Below are 12569 nucleotides of genomic sequence, written 5' to 3' on the forward strand. Positions count from 1 at the left end.
TTTATTTAAAAATACTAAGAGCGAAGCTTTATAACAAACTAACCTTATATTCACCAGCCTTTTTGCGCATCTCGACCATCTCCTTGAACCACAAATCCAAATTAGGTTTCGAGTGCGGCGGTGCCGTACCATTCATGACCACCACTGGACCATGACCCGGAGCAGTTGCTGATGCTGCCTGATGACTGAAATCATCCTTGACAGTAGCGGTAAATCCAAAGTTCTCCTTTTTCGTAATGAAGTGATTGAGACGCTCCTGATCGATTGTTTGCGAAAACGGACGTGTGGCAATTTTGCGCTCCACAAAATGTACTTGTCTGTATGGAAACACATTTTGAGTCAACAATGTGAAAATATAAAAAAATATATCAAAGGAAAATACAAGAAAAATGTGAGAAAAATGTGAGAAAAATATGAGAAAAATATTCAAATGAATGTTAGTGGCAAGTGCGATACGTTTGCAGGTGGGTTTCATTTTTGTTTTTTGTTTTTGCTTGGATGGATATGGGTGGGTCAATGAACTGGCTGGCTGAACTGCAAGAGCTTGCGCGGGGTGGGCATCTCAGTATGGTTGAAGCTCATGAGAATCATATGAGAATTGAGTTAAACGTATGCAAATAAATTGTTATCGTACTTCTCGTGTGTTTTTCTATCATCCGTATCGCTAACCAAAGGCTCCAGCTCATGCAAAGTAGCTGAAAGCACACAGATAAAAAGTTTAATCATCTCTGTTCCATACAAAATGTGCATTTCAATTGATCGTTGATTTTATCATTTACATAAAGATAAGTAAAATATAATAAAATATTCATTTGCTTTAAAGTGGTAACTAAAGGACAAAGGGCTTTTTCATTTAGGATAACAAAAGGATACTGTAAACTTTGCAATGTGTTTCGAATACGCTAAAAAATTCCAACTGAGAAAAAGGTGAAACTTTGTACAGCAAATTAAATGAGCCGAAAGTGGCGCTTGGTTCGTTTTGTGGTGGCGGTTGGTGGTGGACGTGGTTGGTAGTTGCGGTTGTGGTTTTACTTTTTAGTATTGGTTAGTTTGTTGTCGGGCTATTCTAGCATATTAATTTATAATTCATATCAGCAATTCGAAATCAAAAAAAAAAATTATTTGAATTTTTGTGTTTTGTGTTTTGCTTGGCATTGAGTTGAAATGAAAATCAAACAAAAATAGATTTATTTTATTCAATTTGGGGCCGTGTTTTGAAGCGTGTTTGTGTGTCTGGTTTGTGGGTTGGGTCACTTTTTGGAATATAGAACGAAATTCGAACCAATTTTTTTTTTTTTTTGAATATACATACAAAAATATAAACATTTCGAGTCGAATGCATCACAGTTAATATTTTTATTTATTTCACTTGTTTATATTTAAAAATGTGTATGTGTTTGTTTTTTATTTTTTGAAGCACTACGGCCAATTAATTTCAGGCTGATCTAACAAAGCTTATTAAGCTCAAGGATTAAAGGCAAGACTTAAAGCTTTGCAGTGGAAGGCACTTTATCATTTTGCAATGGCTTATCATATGATATTAGCTATTAAATACATATGTTTATTTTAATGAGAATACATTTCAATTTGGCTTACGTTTTCAGGTTGTCTTACCTACGATCTTTGTTTAACTGTAAATTTAAGTTATGTAAAATGTGTATGGGTTTTATATTTCTCTTAAATTTTGATAAGCATAAATAAAATTAAAAAAAAAAAAATATATATTTTTTAATTCCTTTTAAATGTATTGGGTTAAATTTAAATTTTTCTTCCCTAAATTCGATAGGTATATGCAATTTCAAGTTATGATTGAAAAGAAAAATTTTAAATAATATTCATATACCTAATTTTAAATTTTATTCACAATCTCTCTAAGTCTGTTTATTAAATTTAATGAATGCCTGCCCACTCCATTCAATTAACGTAATTTCTAAAATATATTTTGAAAGCTTATTGATTTGCATTAAACCTTAATACCAACATGAGAATGTATGATAAATGTTGAAGAATGATAGTGATTAATGCATGATGCTAATTCCATTTTGTCGTTTCACGCATGCAACGTAAGGAAAGCCAACGGAACTCCTACGCGTATTAAAAAACTGAGGTAAAATAAAAGCTATAATCATAATATTATTATGTATATCAAACAACCTGCGACCGCATGCTCCGACTACACTTTGCTAGTTCATCATTAGCGTAAAATTGCATTGATACGTGATGTGTTGTGGGCAGGGTTAACGAGATAAATTCGGAATGCCAAGAACGTGTCGTCCATTTTTATTTAACGAGCGAAAGCAATTTACGGTTGTTTATATTGTATTAAATTCAATCGATCAATGAAATTTTACGTAGCATGAACAAAAATGAATACGTCAGTTAATTTTACCATGTAGTTTGTGGTTATTTTTTATTTTTTATTTAGAACTAATAAAAAGGAATTTAGTTCAACACTTACTTCCGCTTTTTTGGCTATTTAGATATTCTTGTGTGTGTGTTATCTTTTAGGAAGGAATTTAGCATAATTTCGTTCTATATGAAATAGATTTAAAGACTTCCAAAGAGAGAGAGAGAGAGAGAGTAACAATTGCTAACTGCTTAAAAATAAATATTAAGTATTGGTAAAAGCGTTAAAAGAATATCTTGGCTGGAAAGTAAAGGAAATAAATAACTGAAAATGTGTACCTAAATAATTTTCAGACTAAATCAATATACGTAAAGAGTTTAAAAATCATATCTATATATATTTGAGGGTGACTTAGACCTAGTTTTAGCGTAAATATAAAATTTTTTAGTTTAATTTACAGCTAGTGATAAGTCTTCATGATGAAAAGCAAAAGTTTACGACGACCAGTACATAAAAAACTTTTAAATCAATTTTGCTTGAATTCAAAATGTAAATATTTGTAATTAAATATGTTCAAAGCATTTTGGATTGACAGTGTTGTAAAAAAATCATTTCATTTGATTACTTTATAATTTACCAACACTATGTAACGCATCGAAATATTAGGCATAAAATTTCATTTTCTGTTCTCAATTTTGTTTTTGTAAACTGAGCTCAATGCTGCTGCCACTGCACAAATTTTTAGTATTATCTTTAAAATAAAAAAAAAATGAAAATATGTAAAGATATTGGAATTACGCGCTCAACAAATACTTATGCGAAAGGTTAGTTAACAAATCGTATTTGATAATTAATAATTGAGATAAATTGTTGAATTAAACTTATTATTAAGTACGAGTATGTAGTAAAAAACTGAAGTAAACTGATTTATATCAAATGTTAATTAGTTTTTAGTACGCTCATTTTGTTTTAGTAAATTGTTACATACATATACGAGATATTGAAAGAAACTATGCGCTAATACGATATAAATGTATTTGTAGTAAAGTATGTTAATGTTTAGCGACGACATTTTGCTGTCGCACCTTCTTTCTGATTTGTTGTACGTTTTTTATGCACCGATGGCAAGCCGGCACCCATCGTTTGATATTGATGTGTGTGACTGTGCGACGGCTGACCCATCTGACCCGATCGGATCGCGCCCAATGATATTGACTTTCTTGGGTAATCGCCGGCCGCGGCCCTCGCCGTCGTCGTTACGTTTGAATCGGCGCCCTTAATGCGTCGGTCATTCGGCCAAACGAATTGCAGGCGATACTCAGTGCTCAATTTTGTAATAGTCTTTTTGAATAGGCCACTTGACTCACCCGCCTGCGAAAGAGAAGAGCAGAATCACAAAAGACGAGAAGACAAAAGAATCAAATGAGAGAGATCAAAAGAAAAGAACAGGGAGAGAGAGAAAAGAGAAAGAGAGCAATTGCATTGATGCATATAATGTTAAGATAAGTTACAATTAATTCCATCATTAGAATAAGCATTAATTAATTTGGTTAGTACGCATTTGATTATGATTTCATGGACGATCAGAACACAGTTAACATAAAGAAGAGCAGAAAGAGACAGCATGTTAGTCATAGGGAACGAGAGAGAACAAGAAAGAGAATAAAAAAAGGAAGAGAAAAGAGAGAAATACACATAATACAAGTATAATTTGTAAATTTTGCTTATAAACTCTAACTTATAATCATACAAAAGTATTTATTTAATCCAAATTAATTAACAAAACATTATATATAAATAGCTGGCTATCTTCGAAGCACCGAAGTTTACTACTACAACTACCCTTGCAGAATGAAAAGATTAGCATGATGTAAGTGAATATTCTTAAGTATTTGTACATAACAATTATCTGAGATATTTTTAAAAAATTTTGATATAGAATAATGTACGTTACAAATAAAAGGGATTTATTCCGAATCTCACTTCAATATTAATTTTAATACCTCAATTTTATGTAGGTAGAATAAAATATAACAGTATTATTGCCATTGAATTTAATATTGAACCATCCATAAAATATTCGTACGCTTCTGTGCGTACGTACAATGCATATCAAACGTATACTTAATAAAAGCAGATCTCAACTTTTTATTTAAATACCCAATAGATATATTTTAGCTTCAGACCTTAAAGACATAACATATATGTAATTGTCAAGAGCAATTCAACATATTTTGCAGACACTGTAATCAAAATATATAAAAAAGGCTCCTTACATGCACTACAAATAAAAGTTACAGCTGATAGATGCTTAAAGCACACAAAAGGCATCAAGGATATGAAAGAATATGAAAAAAATAATTTTAAAAAATCGATAACAGCGGTAACGGCAACTTATGCAAATGTTGAAGAGTTTTGCAGATTAAAAATTTACATTCAGGTCGAGTGTCTGTTTGACTAACTGACGCTTCGACAACCGACTCAATGGCACTTTTACACGCACACACAGACACACACTCAAATAGACACACACATTCTTCTTACAGTTACTACATAAATTCCCTCTAGCTACAATGGCAATAGAGAGACTGAAACAAGTTACAAATGTAACGACATGTGTTGCATAAGGATGTACGTATGTTTATATACATACATATGTATAAAGAATTGCCCATAATAGAAACGAGTGTAGAGCAGCCGGGTAGATAAAGGACAAGGGGATAGGAAGCTGATAGGCAGTGACAGTGAAAAGCACTAATAGAAATTGTTGCGCGTCGTCTGGTCCATTGGTCCATGGTTCCATTGGTCATGGAGGAGCTGCGCACTATCTCGAATCGGACGACGGTATTGGCGACACTTCTTATGTGGCGCCATGACAAGGCATAAAATCATGCTGGCTAACAATTTAGTCGACTGACAACTATGAGGACATGCACAAGTAGCTTGCTGTTAAACTGCGAAAGGGCGTTGTCGCTGCAGATATTCACAATTTAGATTTAAACAGATAGAGATAGTTATAGACCATGAAGTAAAATGCAGAACATTATGCACATGCAGCATATAAAAAATGAAGAGCAATTCTATTTGTATAAAGATTATCATACATATGTATATGACTCTGATGCAAATTAATTTTAATTGATTTGATGATATTCCCAATGACAAGAGCTGAAAAGGCATTAATTTCCATGTACCAAAAGCTTTAATATGCTTAAAGTTCAATTTAAATTCAATTCTAAACAATATTATTTTCCGATTTCTGCTATTGTCATTGGAACTTGAGCCCTGCTTTTATAAGGCCCTATAGAGCAATATATGATTTATACTTATTGAGTATATAATATTCATTGATCATCCTTTATAATGAGCACTCAGCATTGAGCAGGTAATTGACAATTGTGTACCTGTTTTCTTGTAGCTCCATCGATCTCCGTTGCAACGGGATAGGCTCGTCCATTGGGCACAACGGGTGGTCCTTCCGATTTGCTACGGCGCGAAGGTGTGCCTCGTTCCTCCGACTGCAAATAGAGAGACATAAGATACACACAGGTGTGTGTGTGTGTGTGTGTGAGTATGAGTTAATTAGCAGCTCATTAATATTACGCATACGACATGCTGACGCACATCATCAGGTGGCAACACTGCCTGGTGCCCAGGCAAACTCAATTAATTATTTATTGTCAGGGTGTGTAATAAAACACGCACATACACACATACACACACTCTTGCATACATTTTATATGTGTATATCTATGACCGTGTCCTTGTGTGCAACATGTGCCACCGAGTGCGCATTTTTAATTAGCGTGGCAGAGAAAAGCCACCTGAAAGACCAACCGCACAACCGCCCATTGGGTTTTGTGTGACATTAGCAACCTCCCAACTATGGCCAATGGTCACATACATACATATGCACACGAATTTCAGCATAAACGCATTAACCCCAATGCCCAACTTAGCAAAAAGTCGTCCTGCCTATTACCAGTATGAGCATATAAAAGCTCTTTATCAAATGCACATTGTACATAAATAAAACCTGAAATTTTTTTATCATTCTACTTATTTCTTGTGGCCCACTTTAAATCCCATCAGTGCGTGAATTTTTGTGAAAACGCTACAGCTTCTCATATTCCAGGAGCCCCCACATGTTCACACAACCACTTAGAATTTATTTTATCTTATTTCACACATTTCTCAACAGCCCAGCATGAGTCTTAAATATGCGATTTCTACGTGTCGGCATTAGAAAACTACATTTAATATACTCATACATATGTGTGTAAGTTGGGAATGTTCACTTTAACGAGTTGTTACTTATATTTGCATTTTAGTTATATATTTATTAAGTCTTACAGTCTTTATGCTGTACAATTTCTCAATGGGCAAATGATTGATTCACAATCCTTGTGAAGTTTTTTGAATTCAAGAAAATGGTTAAGCTTACTAAGAGGAGGTCTTTACTAAAAAAATTAGTTAAATTTAGTTTCTGTGTCTGAGCAAGGGAAACTCTATTGCCCTCCAGGGTCTTCGGGCTAACAAATTTAGTCGTTAACAGCAGCTATTCCTTTAAGGAAGTCGCCATTTTACAGTATGTATATTAGAGTGGGTCTATTTATATTGAGTAAGAAAAATGCACCTATCCGGCTATTAAAATCATAAACTAAGATGAATTCTAAGAAGATTTGCCCAAAAAACCATGGGTCTAAAATCAATATCTATGTTAGCTTCCACTTTTTAAGGAGAAGATACTCATACGTGTTATTTATTTGGGTACTTGTTTGTTAGGTGCAACTTACCCCAAAAAAATATTAAATAATTAGTTTATGATAAATTTAGAAATAAAAATTATTTGGATGGGGCAAATAGAACGGCAGCAATAGCTTAGTTTTAATTTAATTACATTAATACAAGCCCCTTAAAGCATACAGACAGTTACCCATATAAAGTACATGTAGAACTTCTTCATAAAAAGTAGAAGCTCAATATTGATTTTAGATGGTTTCCGGGTCAATTCTTCTAAGAATTCATAGTAGATTAAGATTTAGATAACCGTTTTGTCGCGAAAAAAAATTGACTCACTCTCATGTATATACATTTACTCTGTGTGGTTCGAACTTCGAAGTATCTTCTTTAGCAAGTTGAATAAAAGTTTTTACACCCTCGAATGCAAAGGCAAACTTTTCTTATTTATGCTGATATTTTGTTAAAGCTAAAATTATTGCAATACCATCTGTCAACGCTATTGTTGTTTTTGTATATCCTTGTACACATTTTACAAGGTCGAATCAAAGGTAAATGGTATTGTACGTGTATTGGACTTACCCTCGCCGAACGATGCGCACTGGCATCTCGACGTGCATCTGTATATTCCGATCCTATAATAAACTCGTGCGATTTATATGCTAATTCCGGGCATTTTTTCCGACGTGGCAATGGCGGCTCATTTGTTGGACCTGTGGGAAGCACAAAGCATAAAATAGATAGATGAATAACATATTAGAATCGATAAATCGCCATGACAAAGCCCCATAAGTGGATAATGCAAGGAGGCAAAATCAAATGAAATTTTTCGTTGAATACGCACCAACAAATTGACTTGGATTTGGCGCTGGCGCCCGACGCACAACCTCCGGCCTCGAATTGCCCGTAAATTCATGCCAACGATAAGTGCTCCTGTACTCCGAGTGGAGCTGCTGGAAAAAGAAGAAGAATAAAACCCCAAGCACATTTTTTGTGTGGGTTGTAAGTTAATTAGTTAACATTGTAAGTGCTTTTGAAAAATAAATTAAGTACAAGAAACAAAAAAACGGAAAGAACAGACTATTTTCGCAGAGTTGATAAATTATAAAGGACAATTTAGAAATACGTGTATTGTGCGCAAGTGATTTATTACAAACAAAAATATATATAATACAAGTTTTAGAACTTGGAGATAGTTAAGTTCAAAAACTGCAATTTAATTCAGTAAAGTAGATATTCGGGCTTGTTCCGGACTTCAATTTCGGAAAGAATTATGGAAGTGAAAATCTTTAACCTGTTCTAATTTAATTTTGAAAATATTTTGCGTATTGAATTCCACATGTGTTCGTGAATTTAAGTCGGATAAAGTGAATAAAGATATTTTTTAATTCTTAGCATAAATGCAACGTCAGAAAATTTATTCGGTGAAATTATATAAAAGTGGAAGTGAAAACCGGAACAGTCTTGATTATTTTAAGTGAAAAACTATGACTATTAATTTTTATTGTCTCTCAAAATGTCATAACCAGGATATAATAATACCGGAGACGAAACCATTTAACAATCAAACCGTTTCACTTACAGTACCGAACCCGAAACCAAAAAAAAACTATTTTAAAATCCGAAAAATTTCAATCGGAATTTTAAAAAATTGAAAATTATAAATCTCAAGTTCTCACTTGTAATCAACGTATTTTGCCAAACTTAGTATAAAACAGCAGTGTTGTTACAGCACTTTCACATTTTTACATTTTAAACCGGAACTGATAATTGTTTCGGTTTGATTTCCAGGTTATAACTATTTAAATCCTTATGACAAAAGAAAACAATTATCAACACGCACTGATGCAGGCAATTAAGACCGAAAACCCACACACGTATGCAATGTAACCATATGTAAATATAAATATTTATATTCCATAGTCAGCATATGGCATCAAAGTGGCGATGAAAATAAACGTAGTACTACCCAAAGCTGGCACAACTGGCCAGTTAGATGGCAATTTGGGCGCTTGGCCAAAATGCGGTTGTCGCATTTCAATGCAGCAATGCCACTAGTTAGTCGTTCTGTTTTTTTTTTGGATTTTGCTTTTGCCAAACCATTTGATAATTGTACAAACAACAAGAAGACGTAAGGAAGCCAAAAAATCTATAGTAATGACCAATTTGGACAGTTAGAGCTGCTTTATGGCTATGACGAAACCGAAATGCGTTCAAGTACTTGTAAGTTCCGTATCGATTTAAGCGAAGCCACTGCAATGGATAGCGGCTAAAGGATAAAGGACATTTCAAATTATAATTCGCAGCATGTAGTTGTAAATTGTGTTAAACTCCACCAAAGTTGAAACGACAGTTAGACAGGCAAACAGCCAGACCGTCAGCCAGATAGACAGTTGGCAAGTTGGACACTTTTACAGAGTTAATTGTGGCGTCAGTTGTTTTTGTTTTGCTACGTAAGTTGACCAAGTTCTTGTAGAATTCGTCTTGTATCTGTGTGTTAGTCAGTTGCTTCAGAAATTTATTTACCTGCGATACGTGTGCGCATTGTAACTCGACTGACTCCTCTTTTTTATCGTGCCATTTGTGGAGCACTAAGGCACAAATAATTGCCAGTCGGCACGCAAAGCCAAAGACAAAGACAACTACGTTGGCCAGTTTGAATCTTTAAATCATTATTTATTCAAGACGGCAGCAGCGACCTTTCAGCGTTTAATTTTAATTTATAAGTAGGTCTTGCCGGTTTTACCAGCTAATCTTATTACAGCTGATTACTTAAAGTAACTCAATAAATTTTCAAGACATTTTAAACTTAACTAATTTATCTCAAATTGATTTATGCAATTCCTTCAATTAAGTTAACTTTAAAACTGTTCACAAATTTGTTTATTTTATGGCACATTTACTATTATCTCATTCACTTTTTACAAAGTGAGAATGGAATAATAATCGTAAAATTCAATTCATCCACTCCCACTAAACTACAGTTCTTTACCAATATTTAAAGCACCGCTAAGCCTGCTAACAATTAACCTAATTGCCGGCAAACCCCTGAAGAAGTCTAGACAGGTTCGACATAGCTCAGCAACCCCAAAAGTCACGCGTATAACAATTAAAAAGTCCATTACAAATCAATTCGCCAGACAATTTATAACGATTACCAGCATTTCTCAAAGCCCAAACCCACTGGGAATTGACAAACCCACCCAAAATAGGAAGGAAAAAGAAAAACTGTGCGCTAAAATGTAGGCAATAAACATATAAGCAATACCGCATAGCTTGTACAATTTATTCGATGAACTATAACTGAGCCCACTTTAATCGATTGGGAGAAGGTGTGTTGGCCTCAAGGTTCGTTTGTCATCTGAATTGACAGTGAGGCGCATCATCTTACATATATACATGTATTCAGCAGACATCATGGTGTTTATAGTTGGGGTTGAGTGCACGTGGCAGCAACACCTGCCCCTATTTATTGCAATATTTTTGCAGCAGCCAAACAACAGCCATTTATCATGTCATTCGGCAGGCAAAGGGAAACGCATAAATTTCCTTGTGATTTATGTGCGTTGTGCCAAATTGATTGCAGCCCCAAAATGAATATGTTTTTGCATTAATATTTAACAACATATTATTGAGGTTCGTATGGAGCTTATTTAAAAACATTTTTTTGCTCTGACTGTTTATATTTGTGTGGCTTTTCGCATTCCATAAAATTGTATATCAATTGTGGTAAGTCGAATGATTTAAATTTCAAACCACTTTATTAAACCAGTTTGTCTGCATTTAAGTTCAATGGGGCTGAAATGCTGATAGAGCTGATGACAGATTAACAATCAGCTGGTGTTTGTGATATCGGCTTAAATTTTAATTAATTTAATTAAAGTTCCATTTGAATGAAATCTGACAGTGATTGATTGACTTACGTTATGCACAATGCTAAAATTATAATTAACTTTTAATTTATGCAGCATATACAATGATATATTTAGTATATTATGTTGAGAAAATGAGAAAATATATCAGTTTCTGAAGTTTAATCATTTATTAAAATATAAATAGGCATTAATCATCTTAATTTATTGTTGATTATAAAAATTTTAATGGCCGTCATTCATGCTGCTCTGCTTTTGATTCACATAAATTACTCAATTTATAAAACAACGAACAACACATACTGTTTATAGTTCAGTACGTATGATTGGTAAATCAAGTGTAGTATTTTTCATAGCACAGTTACAAGCGTCAGCTTACACTGCACCATAATCCCTTAACTAACACTAAGCTACATGTGTTAGATAACCAAACTGAAAACCGCAAATAAACTGTATACTATATACTATATGTATGTGTATAAAATTCATGTGCGTGTTTAATCTACCTAAAGGGACCTTTCAAGTTTCATGCGAACAAGGACGCCGCGTTCAATCCCCTCGAAGTCCACTTGCAGTTATCGCCTGGCTGACTGCCTGTGGTCGTCATATTGCCTTTTGTGTGTTTGTGAAGTGCAAGGAAAATGAAGCACAAACAAGCGCATAAAATTTCATTGTCCAATGGGTTTTCTTCTAGATTGGATGGCACAAGAGTTAGCGAAATATCAGACAAATACTTTTTTTCATATATGTGTATTTAATTTTCAGTTCACATTTCAGTTCAATAAAAGGTTTAGAAAAAACAAAACATACAATTCTGAGTTGTCAAAGCGTTAATATTCTGTAAAACAATTTAAATATATATTAAAACAAATTAAAAATAGACATACTCGAGTCTAGACATATTTTTAAAATTGTAAATACATAGAAGAACTTTAAACTTTAAGTGAAAAACTTATTGCTGTTTAAAAAGTATGTCAAAGAAGATTGAAACAATATTTTCTTTTGCATGTCACAGAAACTAATCGTGCAGCCCACGTACCGAGTAAAGCTTTTCCATTTCCTTTTTAGTTTACGATGCATTTTGTCATTTGACACCATTTTGTCTGGCGCAGACAGCGTCATGTGCATGGACGAGTACAGGTAACATAGGTAGTTGCTTTTATGGTTTCCCCTGGCACACACCGAAAACCAAACCAAACCAAACACAAACATCTGGTGAACCCCCGAGAGAGAATAGCTGCCGGTCTGTCTGCCATGTATGCGTGCCTCTGGCCCGCTGCGGTTTAGTTTGCTCGATTGCTCAACTAACCGCGCGATACAACCAGAGTTTGCACCAGCAATTAATTTACCCAACATGGCCTCAGAATGCTGAATTTTTTTTCATTCGCTTGCCAAAATGTAAATGACCCTGTTTTAAGGTGTCAGCTACTAGACACGCCCAGAGCTTGACTCTGACTCTGACACAGATTGAGATGTAACTGAGTACAGGGCCAGCTGGTCTGTACCTATGAAACGCCATCTAATAAATTGCCAAGTTGGTCTCGAGGTCGCCTCTTAATGAGGCTACCGACGACCCTCTATACCAGATGCACATTAGCCGCTTGGTGGCC

General features: G+C 34.3%; 1 protein-coding gene across 1 annotated transcript in view; it reads right to left on the minus strand.

The window, feature by feature from the left end:
• LOC117790532 (histone H3.v1) overlaps positions 1-12569 on the minus strand; it is a 31287-nt gene that overhangs the window by 8777 nt on the left and 9941 nt on the right. The window contains 6 exon segments of the mRNA XM_034630009.1: positions 44-317; positions 635-695; positions 3715-3718; positions 5752-5865; positions 7670-7800; positions 7932-8037. Coding sequence (XP_034485900.1) covers positions 44-317; positions 635-695; positions 3715-3718; positions 5752-5865; positions 7670-7800; positions 7932-8037 — 690 coding nt within the window.

This window comes from Drosophila innubila (genome assembly GCF_004354385.1).
Source record: "Drosophila innubila isolate TH190305 chromosome 3R unlocalized genomic scaffold, UK_Dinn_1.0 2_E_3R, whole genome shotgun sequence".
Taxonomy (NCBI): domain Eukaryota; kingdom Metazoa; phylum Arthropoda; class Insecta; order Diptera; family Drosophilidae; genus Drosophila; species Drosophila innubila.